Source organism: Telopea speciosissima, chromosome 7 (assembly GCF_018873765.1).
Source record: "Telopea speciosissima isolate NSW1024214 ecotype Mountain lineage chromosome 7, Tspe_v1, whole genome shotgun sequence".
In the NCBI taxonomy this organism is placed as follows: Eukaryota; Viridiplantae; Streptophyta; class Magnoliopsida; order Proteales; family Proteaceae; genus Telopea; species Telopea speciosissima.
Genome location: NC_057922.1, coordinates 3,912,958 through 3,932,556, shown reverse-complemented (window position 1 = coordinate 3,932,556; position 19,599 = coordinate 3,912,958). Strand labels below are relative to the sequence as shown.

The following is a 19,599-nucleotide window of genomic DNA, read 5'->3' as shown; positions in this document are numbered from 1 at the left end:
TTTGTTTTTGTTTTTGTTTTTAGAAAATCTAGGCTAAAAGTTTACATAGAAGCAAGGGTCGTTATGTTTTACCTGAAATTTTAACCTTACTTGACCTGCCATGTGATAGTATTTGTGTACAAACCAGGTATACCCTTTAGATTGTACAGACCAGAGAACCCTTTCTGGTGAATATAATCACAATTTTGCACAAACAAAACCTAGAGTAAATCAAGAGCTAATGGTTGACTTAGGAATATAATATAGAAGAACAAATTGCTTTATATTTTTAGTCCACAATGCTTCTTTCTCTTTGACTATGAAATGTAACTAAAATGCATAAAATAAAGAATTTTGGACCTAATCAAAGTTCAAGGATGCAAGAAAGAGGAATCTGGAATATTTTTCTCAACCCAGTGCCCCCCCCATGTTGTTTTCCTAATAAGGAGATTTCTAACTTTTGTTTACCTTGAAAAGGACTCCATGACAAGTGGGCACACAAAAACCATATCTTGTTCCTTGCTCCTACCATATACATTCATTTACATAATATCTTATCTCCTGAGATAAGGAATTTTGAGCTCATCGCCTCAAATCTCTTTATTCTTATTCTTTCTTCTCAGTATGCGAAGACAAGTTCACACAGCAGAATCACAAGGGAGAAGGGAGGCTCTGAAAAGCTCCTGCTGGACCATCAGGAATCCTATCAAAGCATAATAACCCCCTCTCCCTCTCCCTCTTTTTTTACCTGCTACTACATACGAATGCCCTTTCTCCATTTCAAATTTCCATTATTTTAATAATTTCTTTGGATAGGCAATTCCAAAAGTTTCACCTATTAATGGCTAATAAGTTGGAGAAATTCTCTTCACGTAGTGAAGGATTCTACATCTCAAATTACTTTTGTTTATTAGGTTTTCATTTTCTTCCTTAAATTTCGTCAAAAGCACCCGATGTGAAGCAAGTCCAAAAAGAGGTGTGAATGAAGATAGAAATCTTCCCTAAGCCCCATTGAAGGTTCCCTTTAAGGCAAGAAAAGTAGAAATTCAGATGGGGTTATCTAACTTTTTATTGATGAGAGGGGTTATCTCACTTTACAGGCAACAAGAGTTTATTCACCCATACTGCTGAGGTGTTATTGCAAGAGCTTTGGATCACAACTAAGAATCTCAACCCTTCATTTAAAAACAAAAGTTTGTAAATTGGTATTTTAACAAAGTTTGAGAGGGAAAGAGGGGAAATGATTTTGCCACCCATGTCGCCTTGCGTCATAGTAACTGAACCAGAAAGTAGATGGGTGAAGAGATAAGATTCTTTTGGCATCAAGGGGTGGAATTGAAGGATTACACCTCCCATCCCGTCATCATTTTTTGGCATTTTTTTTCAGATTTTGCTTTAATGTTTGAGGAAGAAATGAAGGGTCCTTTGCCATGGAGCATATGGAAAAGACTCCTGGCAGGCTTTGGAATTTTAAAGTCCTAAACTCAATACACTTGAGGATGTGGAGCTCATCATCGTTATTCAACTCTAGTTAGGACTTCATTCCACTCCCAATCTGCTCACAAAGTCTCTTATGAAAAATATTTAATTCTATAACATTATTACAGCGCAATCAGGGTCTAATACATTATGTCCAGTTCTAACAAATCGGTTAAACCAATGTGGTTCTTGATCATACTCTGATAGTTCATTGTTCTTCCGGATATTTTGAAAGCTAGATGGATAACCACGTCAGTAATAAATCAAAATCAGGGTAACATTTTAGTAGATCACAGTTCTACAAGATTTCCTTGACCATGCAACATTCTCACATGCAATCAACACAGATTGCCACTGCAAGCTTCTTTCAAACGATCAGTTACATTTGGTACTCCACAGAAATCCTTACCTCAATCCTTGATGACCACTTCTTCCATGGGTATTCACATAATCAATTAGATTACAGAAACAAGTTAAACTGGAAAAAAAGGAAGAACAATAGCTAAAAGGAGAGGAAGAAAGTTAACCCACTAAATATAATTATTTGAGACATAATCAGAGTTATGCTTCAAGAAGCCGGCAAATTGATCCTCAAGAGACGTCCGCCAAGTTGTTTACCTGCCCAATCAATTCTTCATGGAAAGCTCTTTGACAGGCATACCAAACAAAAGAATCCAAGTCATTTCCAGAATGACCAATGAATCAGCTGAATTTGCCAATTTCCATTTTCTTTTTGATTGCCCTTTGACCATGGTATACGAACGAGTCCACTATTCCCGAAACCGTGAAAATACCTAAACAAAGCAACCATGCGGATAATTGTAACAGTTTTAGAAAAGTTATGGGAACATACTTTGTGTTTTTGTTTAAAGAAGAAAATGCCAGATGTGCAAATATGTAGAAACCAAGTCTAGCAGCCCTCCTTAGGGTATGAATTTCTTTCACTTAAACTCTTAAAAGTAGGAAAAAGGTATACAGATGGGAAAAAGGCTCCCCAAGTTTCTAAAAGGACAGCAGAGAGCGGAATAAGCATTAAGTATATCAACATTTTCTGATAGGAAGACTACCCTCATGCATAAATCTGAACTAATGAATCTTCAGAAATTAAAAGAAACAGAAACCCTTTCCCACAATGCGATGAAGAGTTCAAAGAATGAATCAAGAGAAACATACAGGGACTCACAGAAGAGATCCAGAAGCTCAAGCAATCAAGAATTCTGAACAAATTTCACTTCTATGTGGGAGTGTATCTATGCAAGTACACACTCACAATACAGACGTAATGCACAACTATGTAGTACTGCATGGTATAGCTGAAATCATATTTTACTTCATGACAAATTGTTTGTCAGGAATCCTAGTTGCATCAAGGGCCCGGTTCTTCACGACCTAGCAACTTATATACCAGTTATATGTAGTTCAGGGGCCTAATAGAAGGGAAAAGAAGTGATCTTTTGGGAAACAAATGATATGTCCACACCTCCAACATTAGAAGACACCAATTTCTAATATTTTCCAAGATGGTTTTACTTTAAACTCCCAGATACATCCATGTAAGCCCCTAGCAATTCTCTATGCTGAAGTAATCAGTAGAATAAATTTAAAGAGATAACTCCCTTTAGCAACTTACTTACTTACCTATACATATATATATATATATATGGAGAGAGAGAGAGAGAGAGAGAGAGAGCACCTCCAACTATAGCACAAACATTTGTCAGGAAGTGTAAGAATGATACATGTTCCTCTGTAAAAGTCACCTGCAACATTCAATCAAATTAGACACGGAAAAAGAAGAGAAAAATAAACTCCACTAAGATTGCATTGTCATCTTATCTTTCCCTTCTTTTGAACTATAATTTCCGTAACACTCCTACAGTTTAATGCATATATCATTCTGCTCGGATACTTCAGCAGTTCACATATATAACTTGTTTTCACATAAGCTAACTAACTTATATGTTGGTCTGTAACGGGTACTAGAAATGGTGAATATGATGCCAAATATCCATTTCAAATACTTAGTACATCCAAGTTAAATTTTCATACTGAATTTTTAAGGTTAGGCGATTGAATAGAATTAACAGTACAACATAAAGTATGAAAACCATTAACCAACAGACAGATTCCAAAGGAATTAATCATTGTTAAAAATAATGTCAAAGTGTCAAACGCAAGCTTGCTTGAGGTGTGAGAGGAGAGGCTTGTCACACCCCTGTGCCTTTCTTAGCAGCTAGGCATGTGCTTAGCTCAAGGTTGCCTCCCTCATACTTGCAAACACCCACACCCATACACACAATCATGAATACGTATACCTACATGATACATATACCCAATGGAATGAACTCTGACAGTTACTTATCTGAAGAGCAAGCTTCATCATAACCATAAACAGAACTCACTAATCCAAACAAGGGCAGAGGATGACCCACCTTAATTGGAGAAAGGTCATAAAAGAAGAAAACTCCAGGAAGGGATGGCGGACGGCCAAATTCTGCACCCCTAAAATGCTCTGTTACAGAGAACTGCAAAAAACAGACATGCTACTGCATCTGAGATTATATGATAAAAAAAGTATGATGGAAGAAAGTAACTTAGATGTGTAATGTGTTTAGGCACACCTGATTCGACTGGATAGTGCGGCCATTTATGTCAGTGTATACAGTTGGGACCACCTGCAGAATTCACCACAAACCAAATAAACATCCTCATTTTTGAACAACGGTTTTCATGATTACCTCAACATGTTTGTAGTAATATAATAACAAATACAGCTCCGTTGTAATCTTTTGTTAGATTCTCTATACAATTAAATAAGAATGTATTTTACATATAAACATTCATCCAATGTCTTAAAACCAATCCAGAAGTCTCAATTAGGAAGGGCAGTGGCCTAGTGAGTAGAGTAAATCTGGCCCAGGTGCTGGGTTAAAGGTCCGCCTGCGTTAAGACAGAACAAAAACATGCAATTATGTTTGATTAAGTGATGCGGGAGCATCCAAGAGAAGAATTCCTAAGGTTTGATTGCTGATTACAAGCTGACTGAATAAGTATGATGTTTGGGAGGATTGTATTACAGGAAATTGGTTATTTCCTTCACTTTCTTAGGGCTTAATTTTGGATCTCAAAGCTTCCTTGTTTTGCCCGATATCACTGCACTTTGAAAGCTTTTGAATTACATTTCATGCAATTTTGACTATATTTAGAAAGTTACAACCAGCTTTCTAATGTAGCCCCTTTGATTTAGGGGAATGAAAATAGATTTTTTTTTTTTGGATTGTGTTTGTGAGTGAGTGTTTCTCTTCCCCCGCCCCTGCCCCTGTTATTGTTATCGATTCTCTCTTCTCCTCCTACTTCCTCACCAATTGTCACATCTTTTTTTTTTTCCCCTCTTTCTTCTTCAACTCTATCGATTCCAACTTCTTTCCCTGTTTTTTTCTCCTCTTTCTCTCTCTCTCTCTCTCCCTTCGATCTATTCTGTTTATGTTATTTCTTTCATTACCTTTTCCCATCGCTGGCAATAGTAACTACCAGAACCAGCAGGTATATATTATATGGCAGGTCAGTTTATTTTCTGTTCTGTTTTAAAACGTATGTCCTGTTTATTATCCTCTCACTACTAATATCCTACTTCAGAATTTCTCTTCTTCAATTTTCAATTCAATTCTGTTATCAAATCCTCAATCCTAATTTTGGTTCTTATTTTATAAATCTATTCTCTTTTATCTCCTCATCTCAGTTCCCATAAACTCCTTATCATACTTCTAGTTCGGGGTCTGTCCAGCAGCTTGAAATCTATCTATATTCCTTAATTGGGAATTTTGGCTAGCTGGTTGCCTTACAATCACTCATTGAAAATGATAAATGGTTAGTAGAATAAAATTAGGTTAAGTTAAAAATCAAATCATGTAGAGACATAGGATCTACTTATTACCGTAATCAAGCATATTTTGAGTGAAATTGATTTGGGCTTTGGTTATGGTTAAGGGAATGGTTCTCTTCCTAGTGACTTGATGAGCTCTACCTCTTTCGTTTTCTTCTTCAATATTCTCTTATTCTCTACTTCTTTTTGGTTCTAGATGGTCCCATTACCCGCTGGTTTTCTATAGCTGTTATCATTAAGTAACTTATAGGAAGAAAATTCATAATTACACAAAAATTTTGTAAGCACAACTCAACTTATACTTTATAATAGTAATCACTCATGAATCATCAGTCTCATACTAACAAAGAAGCTCAATTTCAAAATTTTAAAATAATTTACTCTCTAACTGTGTCTAGGCATCTATTCACTGAAAACCACAGAAGAAGATGTTTTGTGTAGTTTAAGTTTCTGAGTCAAATAGCCTAACTCAAGTTATAATAGCTCAATGCTTATGTAAAGTGTAAACACCAGTACATCTCCAGTGTAGTCATTTCATTTAGCCTGTTGACTTATTTAAAAATGGCTACCTATACCTATAAGTCTCTTACCAATACACCCATATGAGGCAATGCCATCAACAAATGGATGGATATTTGATCCTACTGGGACAAAAATCCAGTGATAGCATGAAGACATACTGTTGAATAATGTAACCAGAATACCGTGGGGGTATTCTGGACTTTTTGCTATTTTGTGTTTTTATTTCTGTTTTTTCCCCCTTATACGATTCCTATTGGGGATTCCTAGTTCTTGTGGGAATTCCTAGTAGGAATAGGATTGGGGGGATTTGTGTCTCTTATGTAACTAGATTTTATTATAAATAAAGGGCTGGGGTGATCGATCAGATCATTCAAGCTATTCCCAATTCTGGAATTCTAGTTTTGAACATGGTATCAAAGCTAGGGTTTTGAGCCTTTCTCGATTTAAAAAAAAAAACCCCTTCCCCCTTCCATCGATTCCCTCTTCTTCTCCCTTCTTCGATCTTTTCTCTCTCTTCTTTCTCTTTCTTTGGTCCCCTAAACCCTTCTAGGGCAGCACCCATGAGGTGATCCAAGAATGGTTCGAGTGCTGCCCTCTATCCCACCTCAATTTTAAAACCCTAAATCAGATCGATAGCTGCTGCCATTGTTCATCTCTGCGATTTGGGACTGCTTCAACTCTTGTGGAAATTGATCTCATAACAGTGGGAGATCAATTGTTTTCTGTTGGAGCATCATTGCAGGCCTATGGACAGCAACTATCATATCTGCATTCAAATTGGTTGAAGACCTCAAAGCTGCAGCCTATTTCCTCTCTTATCGATCTCAACTGTCAGAGTTTTTCAAAACCCTGACACCTTATCGATTTGACTATTATAGGCTGCTGTTTGGGAATTTTTTTGAGGGATTATTCCCTGATTCAATTACTGCAATCGACACTGTTTCAACACCAAAGTACTGCTGTTTTTTTGAAGATCAGAATTCTGCCCAATTCAAGATCGATTTTTGCAGTTTTTTGGAAAATCAGTTTTTTTTTTTTTTTTTTTTTTGCAATCTGCATTGCTGACTTATGGGTGACTCAGAGGTTACCTCGGCTGCTTCTGGAGGAGATCAGACCAGGAATGATTTCCTGCCCTATGCTGCTGCCATCAAACTTGATGGGACCAATTATCTGATTTTGGCTAGATCATTATCCCTGACTGTTGCTGGCAGGGGACTCACTGGCCACCTTACTGGTACCACCAAGCAACCCACTGAAGAAGGGGCTGCCCGCACTAAATGGGCTGCCAATGATGCAATGGTGATGTCTTTTGTTCTAAATTCCATGACCACTGACCTCTCTAGTCAGTACCTTCTCCTTGACACTGCCACTCAGATATGGACTGCTGTCAAGGGTACTTATGGTCGTTCAGGGAATGGTGCTCAGGTTTATGAGATCAGGAAGACTCTTCAAAACACTACTCAGAAGGAGATGACCGTCACTAAGTACTATGCTGCCCTCAAGTGCCTATGGCAGCAACTGGATCACTATGCTCGATTCCAGCCTACCACTGCTGCAGATATTATTGCCTACCATACCTTTGTGGATCAGTTTCGGGTATATGATTTTCGGGCTGGACTTAATGATGATTATGACCCTATTCGGGTACAGGTTCTTGGTCGAGTTCCTTTCCCCACTTTGGAGGAAACCTTTTCATATGTACACAGTGAAGAGACAAGGAGGGCTGCTATGATGATTACTCCTAAGGTCGCCAGATCAGCATTACAGACTACTACTGACACTTCTGCTGATAATGTTGTTGCTACTGCTACTACTAAAGAGCCTGTGAAGTGTGATCATTACCACAAACCATATCACACTAAGGCTCAGTGTTGGAAACTTCATGGGAAGCCTGCTGATTTTGAGAGCAAACGTGGTCGTGCTAAATCTAAAAAACAAGGCCAATCACACTGAAAGTGTAACTTCAGCTCTCACTACTGACATCGGTTTCTCCCAGGACGAACTTCAAGCTCTCAGCCGTCTGTTGAACACATCTGCTGCCCCCACTACATCTGCTGCCAATTCAGGTTCTTGCTTTGCCCGTATAGGTATTTCCTTTGCTGGTCATTGTGCATCAGTAGTTTCCACTCCTTGGATTATAGATTCTAGAGCTATTGATCACATGACAGGTTCCTCCAGCCTTTTTAACACCTATTTTCCTGCTTCTGGTAAGGACAAAGTGAAAATTGCTGATGGGTCCCTCTCCTCCATATCTGGGAAAGGATCCATTGGCTGTTCCCCTTCTCTGACTTTATCTTCAGTGCTACATATACCCAAGTTCACCACTAATCTTCTCTCCATTAGCAGTATCACCAAATCCTCAAACTGTAAAGTGACTTTTTTTCCTACTCATTGTGTTTTTCAGGAACTGGACTCGGGAAAGACGATTGGATCGGGTAAAGTACATGGCGGATTGTACCTGCTTGATGGAGACCCTGCATCAACACAAGCTTTACCTTCTCGGCTTTATTCCCCAGCATCTTTCTTTTCTGAATTACACCTATGGCACTCTAGACTAGGACATCCACCTTTAGGTACTTTATCTACTTTATTTCCAACATTAGGTAATTCTTGTCATAAAGAAGACTTCTTTTGTGAGCCTTGTGTCTTGGCCAAATAGACACGTTTAAAAGATCAGCTTCTTTATTTCATATTGTTCATTCTGATGTGTGGGGTCCTAGTAGGAAAATTTCACTTTCGGGGCATCGGTGGTATGTTACTTTTATTGACAGCTATTCTAGGTTTACTTGGGTCTATCTTATGCACAATAAGAGTGAGGTTTCCTCATGCTTTCAACACTTTCACCAGATGGTGAAAACTCAATTTCAGACCACTATTCAAATTTTACAGAGTGATAATGGGCGCGAGTATATGGAAGGCCAGTTCCAAAAATACCTGGCTGCCCATGGGATCCTCCATCAAACCAGCTGTGTTGATACTCCAGCCCAAAATGGTGTGGCTGAGAGGAAGAACCGCCACCTCTTGGAGGTCGCTCGTGCACTCTTGTTTGCTCGGAACGTCCCTTTCGTTTATTGGGGGGATGATGTCCTCACTGCAATCTATTTGATTAATAGGCTGCCCAGTAGGGTCCTTAACTCTAGACCCCCTGTTGAGCTATTACTTGGCTTCCTCATTTGTTGTTCCACCCAAAGTGTTTGGCTGCGTCTGCTATGCCAGGGATACCAGGTCCCCGGGCAAACTTGATCCACGTAGTCTTAGGTGCATTTTCTTGGGATACTCAGCTACACAGAAGGGGTATAAGTGCTATCACCCCCCATCCCGCCGGACTTTTGTCAGCATGGATGTCGTGTTTCATGAGAGTGTCTCCTACTATGTGTCCCTACATCTTCAGGGGGAGAGTGTAAGTGAAGATGTGTTGATTGTAGACTCTCCACCTACACTCCAGCCTGTTTATCTTGAGTCTGTTCAACCCACTTCTAGTCCTCCCCTTGAGTCAGGGGGAGAGATTGTTCAGGCTACTTCTAGTCCTCCCCCCGAGTCAGGGGGAGAGGTTCCTGTACAGGGGGAGCAGCCCACTCCAGCCCAAACTCCTGTCCAGAGGACTATTAGTGAATTTCAGAAGAGGATTGATGCTAGCAATATGAAGACCTATGGAAGGAAACATAAGCAGGTTCAATCAACCGTTGTTCCAGTACCCATCCAATTGCCAAACCTGGATCCATGACCTGCCTCTCCACCCGGTAATATTTCTTCTCCTGAGTTACCTATTGCCCTTCGCAAAGGTGTCAGGACTTGCGCTCAGCATCCTATATCTCATGTTGTTTCTTATGACTCCCTTTCCCCATCATTTCGTGCTTTTATTTCTTCCCTTTCTTCTGTTCGTGTTCCTAATACTTGGCAGGAAGCTTTATCAGATGGAAAGTGAAAGGCAGCCATGATGGAAGAAATGGAGGCTTTGAAGAAAAATAACACATGGGAGCTTGTGGTTCTTCCACCTGGGAAGAAAACCGTTGGATGTAAATGGGTGTTTGTGGTGAAACAGAAAGTAGATGGCACCGTGGATAGATATAAGGCACGACTCGTGGCCAAGGGTTTTACTCAGACATATGGCATTGACTACCAGGAGACCTTTGCACCTGTTGCAAAGCTGAATACAATTCGAGTATTGTTGTCATGTGCAGTCAACCTTGGTTGGGATTTGCAACAGCTAGATGTTAAAAATGCCTTCCTAAATGGGGCACTGGAAGAGGAGGTATACATGGACACTCCACCAGGGTTTTCTTGTGACAGAAATAAAGGAAAAGTGTGTAGGCTAAAGCGTGCATTGTATGGGCTGAAATAGTCACCCCGAGCTTGGTTTGGTCGATTCCATAAGGCCATGATTTCTGTGGACTATAAGCAGAGTAATGCTGATCACACATTCTTTATCAAGAGGGTTGGTGAAAAACTCACTGTTCTTATAGTCTACGTTGATGATATAGTGGTTACTAGCAATGATAGTGATGAGATCAGACAGTTGAAGACCTTCCTTGGCCAGGAATTTGAGATTAAAGATCTAGGTAAATTACGATACTTTCTTGGGATTGAAGTGGCCAGATCTTCAAAAGGCATATTTCTCTCCCAAAGAAAGTATGTCCTGGACTTGTTGGCCGAAACAGGTTTGCTTGGCTGCCACCCTGCGGATACTCCTATGGATCCTACTGTTCGGCTCAAGGAAAATGATGGTGACCCTGTTAATAAAGGCCGGTACCAAAGACTTGTAGGGAAGTTGATTTACCTTTCACACACTCGTCCAGACATTGCCGTTGTTGTGAGTGTTGTGAGTCAATTTATGCATGATCCCTACACTTCTCATATGGAGGTTGTTCTTCGAATTCTACACTATTTGAAGTCGGCTCCTGGAAAAGGCATTCTTTTGTCTTCACACGGTCACCTACGGATAGAAGGATACACCGATACTGATTGGGCTGGTTCTGCAGATCGGAAATCTATTTCTGGATATTGTTCCTTTGTAGGTGGAAATCTTGTCACCTGGCGTAGCAAGAAACAAAATGTAGTTGTTCGTTCTAGTGCCGAAGCTGAATTTCTAGCTATGACACAGGAAATTTGTGAGTTACTTTGGCTTAAAGGACTGCTACAAGATCTGGGTATTCCTATTCGCCTTCCTATGATGATGTTGTACTATGATAACAAGGCTGCAATCAGTATAGCGCACAACCCGGTACAGCATGACCGTACAAAGCATGTTGAAGTGGATAGGCATTTTATCAAGGAGAAATTGGAAGGTGGGCAGCTTTGTATTCCCTTTGTGACTTCTTCGGATCAACTTGCTGATGTCTTCACCAAGGGACTGCCTGGAAAGTTGTTTCATCCTAATCTAGCCAAGTTGGGCATGATCGACATCTTTGCTCCAACTTGAGGGGGAGTGTTGAATAATGTAACAAGAATACCGTGGGGGTATTCTGGACTTTTTGCTATTTTGTGTTTTTATTTCTGTTTTTTCCCCCTTACACGATTCCTATTGGGGATTCCTAGTTCTAGTGGGAATTTCTAGTAGGAATAGGATTGGGGGGATTTGTGTCTCTTATGTAACTAGATTTTATTATAAATAAAGGGGGCTGGGGTGATCGATCAGATCATTCAAGCTATTCTCAATTCTGGAATTCTAGTTTTGAACACATACCTTAAGGAAATACTGATACATCCCACTTGGTGTTTCTTGCATCCACTGCACCCTGTAAGTTTTGAGACAGATATTAAGAAACTAAAATTCTTCTAAATGAAAAGGATGAAAAAGAACAGAAAGAAGAAAGAGTGTCATGTGCAGATTATCTACAAATGATATTATAAGAAACAGTTAAAAGTAATTCAGTTTATTGAATGGCCAAGTATGATGAGAAGCTGTCAATTACCCATCAAGAGGATTCACAACACCTGGGAAATGTTCTCCGAAAGATAATCTATTGATTCTGTGACTTATCTGTATCATGGAAATAAATGAATGAGATTTTTTTTTAATTGGACAATGATAAGAGATTGATTAATACCAAAGAAAATAAAATCCTCATTTATCCAATAAATATTGTTAGGCAACAATATCACTCATTTCTTCAATGCTAAAATTACAAGAGGTTTTTCTTACATTAAAACTTTCTTTCTGGAAAGGCAGCAAATCATGTACATGGACATTTGATTGCTGAAAGCTCTTCCCAGGAGCAAAGTGAAAATTCCCGGCCACCTTGTTGACTTCCAAGAATCCATAAATATTACATCCTTCACCTTCTTCTTCTTTAATCCTTTGTAGGAAACCTTCCCTTTTGCACTAAAATGTCAGAGAAGAAAATCAGATATAAAGTATGATACAAATCCAAATTCTTAGCAAAAATTTGATATTGAACAGTACCAGAACAGAATCATGTACACATTTATACTAACAGGAACGAGCATGTTCTACCGTTTACTCTAGCAAACAGACTGCCAAGCTTAGGAACTAGCAAATACATGTAGAAAAAATATATATTGGACCCCAGCATATGACTTGATACCCAAACTTGATCCACATTTTTATGACATGCCGACTTTGTAAGACCTGACAAACTGACTGATGGTCCCAAGTGACACTGAGAGGGGAGGGGTGAATCAATGTCTTCTAAAAATTCTAATCCTTGTGTTGCTTGATTCTAATCCTTGTATTGCTTGATACCAATTGCATACAACTCGTATGCACACCCAGCTCGCAACCATTGTGTGTCCAGACCTACCAGGTAGTGCACACTCACTCTACAGAACAAGACACTCCAATATTCACAATAGCAATCACAGTACACAACATGTATGTGGTTCGGCAATGTGCAATCATCCACGGGGTAAGGGTTTTGTATTAACGCTCAATACTCTTCACAGTTTTGATTGCTGCAACGACCAAGGAACCTCTACCCCTATTACAAACCTTTGCCCCAACAAAGATAGTTAGGGCTACAATCCTAACTCTATCAAGCCCCAACTTGATAGCCCTTACAATGATAATAATGATTGAAAAATAAAATCCCCAACCCTTACTTACAAGATTGTAGGTCTATTCACAGTAGGCTAAATCTAGAATCATAAAATAAGGATTCGCTAACTCAACTTCAGTAACTCCACCCGGAAGAACTGCAGACGATGTTTTCCTCTTCAATCTCACCTTCTAGCAAGGATAGATGGTGAAGATCTCCTTCTTCCAAGACTTCTTAGAGAGCCATTAACAAGGAATGAATCAAGTCACGACTTCAAATGGCCTCTTTCTCTTCTCTTTGTGTTCTCTTTGATTTTCGTGCTTGACGTTATGAGCAACGAAGTCTTAAAGACATTAAATAAGCAACTCACAATGCGCTACGTCCATAGTTTTTCTCCATCCGCTGATGCCACTTGAAGTCTCTCGAAGTTGACATCCAGCATATACCGATCTGACCGCTGCTTCGTTCGATAAGGATCCCTAGACCGTGCCGTGAGATTGAGGGATGTTAAGATGGATGTTTGGGAAACCTAGGAAGGATAAAGGACGGAATGATCATATTAGAGATGACTTGGGAATTGCCCCAATCAATGACAAGCTCCGAGAGAGTTGTTTGAGATTGTACGGTAATGTCCAACGGAGGCCTAGGGATGCCCCAGTAAGGATGAGTGATATGATTCCGATCGAAGGACCTAAAAGAGCTAGGGGAAGACCTAAAATGACCATAGGAGAAGTTGTGAGGAAGGACATGCATTGTCTGAGACTTGTACCAAGTATGACCTCAGATAGAGCCTGTTGGAGGGCAAGGATCCATGTTGCAAACCCCATTTAGCTGAGATTCTCCTGACTTGCTAGGTTGTGCCACCTTCCTCTTACTTTCATCTTCTTCTTTTTTTTGGTGATTTATCCTTTTTCTCATTTCTCATCTCATCCCCCTTTTCTTGTTTAGACATTTGTTTTCTCTACTTTGTGTTGTTTGATCTATGTAGCCGACCCCATTAAGTTGGGATAAGGCTGAGTTTGTTGTTGTTTTTGTTGTAAAGAAGAGTGGGAATAAACATAACTAGAGTTCAAAAACAGGGAGTTATGTGTGATTAAGAGTAATAGGCCCTTATTTGCCGCCGCCTTCTTCTTCTCGATTAGGAACAAACAACGCAGAACCAGATTTGCTTTCAGTTGGATGAACTCTCTCAATAAGCCTCCCTTTGTTCTGGAAATTCCAGGAGGAGACAGCTATCCCCCAAGCCTCTGAAGATCGACCAACAAAACATATTGAATCGACAACCAGCAAGCTGGAAGAATCTCTGCAACCTGAACTTGACGATGGAAGGAAAACCAAATCTGAACCAGAGTTGTAATTCACAACAGATGAACTGATTGGGAGCAGGGATACAGGTTGAGTTACCCTAAGGAAAGGAACCTGTGACTTGAATCTTAGGACCAACAGACCTGTGTTAATGATCTGAGGAGGCTTTTGCTGAATCTGGTAGTACCGCCCAGAAAGAAAAAACTCAGAAACCAATATTATAATAGGAAACAAGAAAACAAGGAATGGGTCTGAGATTGGGGAAGAGAGACAGAAATTTAGGGAAAAAGAAATCGAAGAGGGAGAATAAAGGGCACGAAGGTGAATCACAGAAGAAATAATGTGAAAAGAGGAAGACCAAGCAGTCACGCTACGGTAAGCAACTCCAACTAATTCGATATTTCATTCCAAAAATTCTAATCTCCATCGTGGGTTACATACCCTTTTATAAAATAAAAGTCCTAATCCTATCTTGAAACTGAAATCATAACCGGACCCTAACTCTATCTGATCAAAAACAGAAAAATTCTCAATAAACCTGGACACTTACCTTTCTACGATTCTAATAACATGAATAAAGAAGAAATTACGAAGACTTCCTATTTAAATCAACGTCTAACAGCATCACTTTGTCTTGATAGACCATGAAGAGTAGCTCATCAGTTTCATCACCTGAATCATCATCCTCAGAATGTTCATCAGTAGAGCTGCTGTTTTTCTTCATAATCAGACTTCTTCTCTTGGAATAGCCTCACTTGGGAACAAACTTGCCTGTGCCTTTTCTTGTGGGCCCATAGCGATCCCTCTCTTTCTATCTCACAGTCTCACTTCCCCCCCCCCCCCCCACAGTTCTGATTTTTCTGATTCTTCCTCTTCCCTGTGACTTCTCTATTATCAGATCTGATACTATTTTATCAGATCTAGCCCACCAACAGCAAATCTATCTACATCTATTCAATCTGTGAATCACCAACTCCCTCCCCCCCCCCCCCCCAAAAAAAAAAAAAAGCTCCATAAAGTTATGCTCAATTGCACTTTTAACCATTCCCAATGTTGTCAGATATGTCAATTGTTGTAGATATTTAAGGTGTTATGCAGATAAATGTTCATGATGTAAGCCATTATTGCTTCATTCTCGGGAATCTCCAAGTGTTTAATGCACAAATGGGTACATAATATTCTTGATACTTAGGTGAGTCTTTCAAGTCCAACACCGTATGATAGGCCAAAAATAGCTATTTGATATTACAAGTAACACTTTTTTCAAGTCCAACACCTTATGATATGCCAAAAATAGATATTTGGTATTACAAGTAACACTTCGTTTGACAAAGTCCCCTGACCCACTCAGAAGCACGTAGTATAATTTAGAACAAGGCAACACAAACAGAACAATAGGTTCCATACTCACAAACCTGGTCAATCAAATCCGGATTTGACATACCCCAGCCCTTCTTTTGATATGCTTCACGGACTTCTTCACATGAGTTACAGCAATCATCATCTGACTGCAAAAGGAATACAAAATTCAGATACAAAAAGCAGAACAAATTAAAGTCCCGTCCCCCCCCACCCGGCGGACTAAGGTTAGTCTATGCAAACTCCTCCTTGGAGCTTGGAAGGCAAGCATAAACAGCTCAAGATGAAACAAGTATGACAAATTAAGTAGAACTACCAAGGATGACGATTCAAAACAATTATTAAGACCCTTCATATGTGCAATAAATTACCAAAAATGAGGACCAGAACATAGTAGTGAAAGATGGATAATTAAAGAACAATATTGGTCGCTAAAGTAGTGCAATACATTGCAGCTAAAAATAAATATTTTTTTTGTGGTGAATAAGCTAAAAATAAATATTAGTTCATAAGAGCAGAAACACAATGCACTTTGAGTAATAGAAAAATAAACATATGATATTTTGTTTCTCACAACTTCCAAATCAAAGCGTTATGAATTCTCAAGTAAACTAGATGCCATCACCCATAGAAGATCCATCAGTTGCACACCTAGAACTCTAGGAACAGTCACCAACAAGTACCCTTGTCACATTACCCATTTCCCTCGACTTGTGAGATTCTTATATTCACGGAAAACAATAGCCCAACTAGAAGTAACAGAATGCTTTCAGAAATCAAATTACAATACCACTGCCTGTACTCTCACCTGCAAGCGTAATTTAGTACCCAATAGAGTAGGTTTTAAAGATGCAGGAGCTTGAATTACTGGGTCTATTCAAAGGTAGGCTGTAGATAATGCAAAGTCGACCTCGAACCAGGGAAACCAGTGGGAGATCGATTGCAGCAGGATCAATAAAATAAAAGAACAAGCTAAATAACTGAAACTGAATTTTTTTTTATTGCTATTTTCTGTTACATATGAGGAAGAACATAAAGGATAAGAAGAAAAAGACAGGGATATAGAAGGGGGGAATAGGATCAGCTATCTCAGCCCATCATCCTCTCACCCATGGTATCTCGCCGTTGCCGCATCTCACAGCTTCATCAATAGCTCCTTCTCTGCAATCTACCTCTTTTTTGTTCAGCCGCATACTTATTTATAATAACCCAATTACCAAGCAATCTAATCTTAATCTAAGTAAGAAACTAATTAATAAAACCTATAAAATAGAAACTAGACTCTAATTAGGATTCGTAACAGAAAGGATTCCCAATAGGATTACAACTCAAATAGGAAACTAAATAAGTATCCACTAATAAAAATAACACCAAAAATCAACTCCCTAAGCCAAAAGTCCATATCAGTCCCCAAATCACTGTTCATGTGCACGGTAACTTCCACCCCCCCCCCCCCTCCTTTGGTCTTCTTCATGGTTCGATCTACATCAGTAGAGTAGTTTGATTCTTTTTTCCCCTAATGAATACTTAGTTTGAGAATTTTATCAAACAGATGGTGAATTATATTCCATGGTAATAAAAAAAGATAAATAGGAAAAGGGTGACATTTTGGTTGTTGGACTAAGAAATCAGCGAAGAGGCCCCTCTATAAGTAAAAACCAGAAAAAAAAGGAACTCTCACTGTAGCATAAAGTTCGCATAAAAGAAAAAAGTTTAAAAGGGGCAGTGAGGCAGAACCTAAATTTGCGGAAGCTTGAGTTGTCTGAACTGTGAAAAAGATGGCTGAGAATAGATTAGTTTTGGGGATTTTTATCAAACAGTTAGTGAGTCAAGTTTTGGGTTTACAAACCACAAGATTAGATAGGATGACGTGTCAGAGGCTGGATATTATTTTATTTTTTTTAAAAGCAGAGGAAAATGTAGAGTTCTAAAAGAGAAAATATTAGAATTAAGGGCCTCTTTGGTATCACTTTTCATTTTGTTTTTTTCCTATTTAGAAAAATCATTACTGAAAACCATTTTTGTTGAAAAAATAAAAGGTGTTTGGTAACTACTAAACATAATTGATTGTAGAATGAAAAATAGGTTTGGTGCAAATGATTTTTATAACAATTTTTTAAGAAAGAGCCCAAACCCAAAGCCCATATGTAGTTTAAGTGGTGGGTGAAGAAGGCATCTCTTCACCCATCTTCCTCCCCAATCTGGAACCGCCTTTATACTTGTCATCTTCTTCACCTGATTTCTTCTTCATCTTCTTCTTCTTATTATTTTTCTTTTTCTTTTCTTCTTGAATCAAAACCCAGCCGAGCCTTACTCTCCCTCACAACCACAGTCATCATCGAACCCTCTCCCTCCCATCTTCTTCCTCTGCAATTTTCTTTTCAACCCAAAGACCCTTTCCAATTTTTCAACCCTCTTCTGCTTCTGTTCTGGTTTGTTTTGTCGTATTCATTTTTGTTCTATTTAGGTAGCAAAAATTCCGGACTTTCTGCAATCATGAACCACTTGGACTTTGTTATTGGAAAAAAAAAACTATTGAAAAGCAACTGAACTTAATTTGGGTTATTTCTGTTACCCATCTATTTAGTTCTTTAGTTTTCTCTTGGCTTCTATGATCACATGAATTCAATTTGAATTTATCGAATCCTTTTCTTTGGTTCACAGAAAATGATTCTCACAGCTTTCTGGGTTTGTTTCATTTCTTAAACTTTCAAATCTTAGGTTCAACTTGTCAGTGTAAAGGATGCTTCCGATCCTCAACCGCTCAAGAAGAAGAAGTTCCTTTAAAACAAACCTACTTCTTCTTGGATCAGATACAAATTAATGGAACCATTACATATGTGGAACAGGAGAATTCTAGTCATCTTTTTTATTAAGTTGGGTCTCATTTTTAGAGCATAATTGTTTGGTATTTGGATTCTTCATCTAATATAGATGGAAGAATAGAACTGATCTGGGTACTCTATTTCTTTGGTTGTAGATTCCGAACAGTGGCTTATCTTCATCAAATCTGGTGGTTTGAGGTAGAAGGTGAAGTTGAGTTCAACTTTCCGATGGGAACCTATTGCCTTTTCTTTAGGCTTCAGCGGGGAAGGGTGTCCAAGAGACTCGGACGGCGAATCTGCAACCCAGAGCACGTCCATGGTTGGGACAAAAAGCCTGTGCGCTTCCAGCTATCAACAGAAGATGGTCAGCATGCACAATCACAGTACTACTTGAGTGAATCAGGGAAGTGGAGTCACTACTACGCTGGAGATTTTGTGGTGGAGAACCCCAACGTGTCTACCTAGGATCCGATTGATGTTGTTCCAGTTGTAGAGCTCATAATCGAGCACTTGTAAAATAATTTTCTGACTCTACGTTGGCAGAGTCCAATCACAGATTTTTTTATTCGTTCACTCGGAAATCTTATGCATCTGCAGTGGGTAAAGCTACTTAGGGAAGGCTTTGTTGCTCTCATAATCTTTCCCCTCTCAAACCGTTGGGTTGCAGCAGGGGATAGGGGCGGGTGGGGTTGTTTGAGTTACAGCAAGGGGTGGGGTGCAGGAGGAAGAAGAAGAAGAAGAAGAAGGAGTGGGGGTTGCAGGAGGAGAAGAAAGAAGAAGAAGAAGGGGCTTGTCTTTCTATTTTAACGACCAAATGTCTATTTTACCCCTCATAATTGGGTCATATGAGCACATGCTCATTAAAGAGCGAAAAAATGAAGGAAAAACAGATTTTGGCCATAATCCATAATGGACTCTTGAGTCCATTCTCATTTTGGGGATGTTTTAAATTATTTTGATGTTTTATAAATAGAAATAGGGTCCATAAATTGTACCAAACACTTGTAAAGACGTTTATGTGTCAGAAAATGAAAATGAAACGTGATACCAAAGAGGCCCTAAGTTAGGTATTAGAAAATAGGTTTTCATGGGAAAACAAGTCTAGCGGAATGGCTAAAGCATTGGTTTTAATGCAGTTCTCTGGTTGATCCTAGTCAAAAAATGTGTTGCAGGACTAAATCATAAGTATGATTAATTGTTTGCAAATTGGGAGCTAGGGCTTAAGGGAGTGTTTAAATGGAGGAAAGGTTAC

At 39.1% G+C, this 19,599-nt stretch overlaps 1 protein-coding gene across 2 annotated transcripts in view; it reads right to left on the bottom strand.

The window, feature by feature from the left end:
* Window positions 1–1,791: 1,791 nt before the first annotated feature.
* The window catches only part of LOC122667361 (endoplasmic reticulum-Golgi intermediate compartment protein 3-like), a 31,000-nt gene continuing 13,192 nt past the window's right edge, over window positions 1,792–19,599 (bottom strand). For both annotated transcript variants that reach the window (XM_043863623.1, XM_043863622.1), the window contains exons 6-13: window positions 15,579–15,671; window positions 12,006–12,185; window positions 11,776–11,843; window positions 11,547–11,598; window positions 4,080–4,133; window positions 3,891–3,983; window positions 3,152–3,218; window positions 1,792–2,252 (exon numbers count right to left, since the gene is read on the bottom strand). In XM_043863623.1, the coding sequence (XP_043719558.1) occupies window positions 2,161–2,252; window positions 3,152–3,218; window positions 3,891–3,983; window positions 4,080–4,133; window positions 11,547–11,598; window positions 11,776–11,843; window positions 12,006–12,185; window positions 15,579–15,671 (699 nt within the window). In that variant the 3' untranslated portion in view covers window positions 1,792–2,160. The remainder of the gene's footprint in view (window positions 2,253–3,151; window positions 3,219–3,890; window positions 3,984–4,079; window positions 4,134–11,546; window positions 11,599–11,775; window positions 11,844–12,005; window positions 12,186–15,578; window positions 15,672–19,599) is intronic.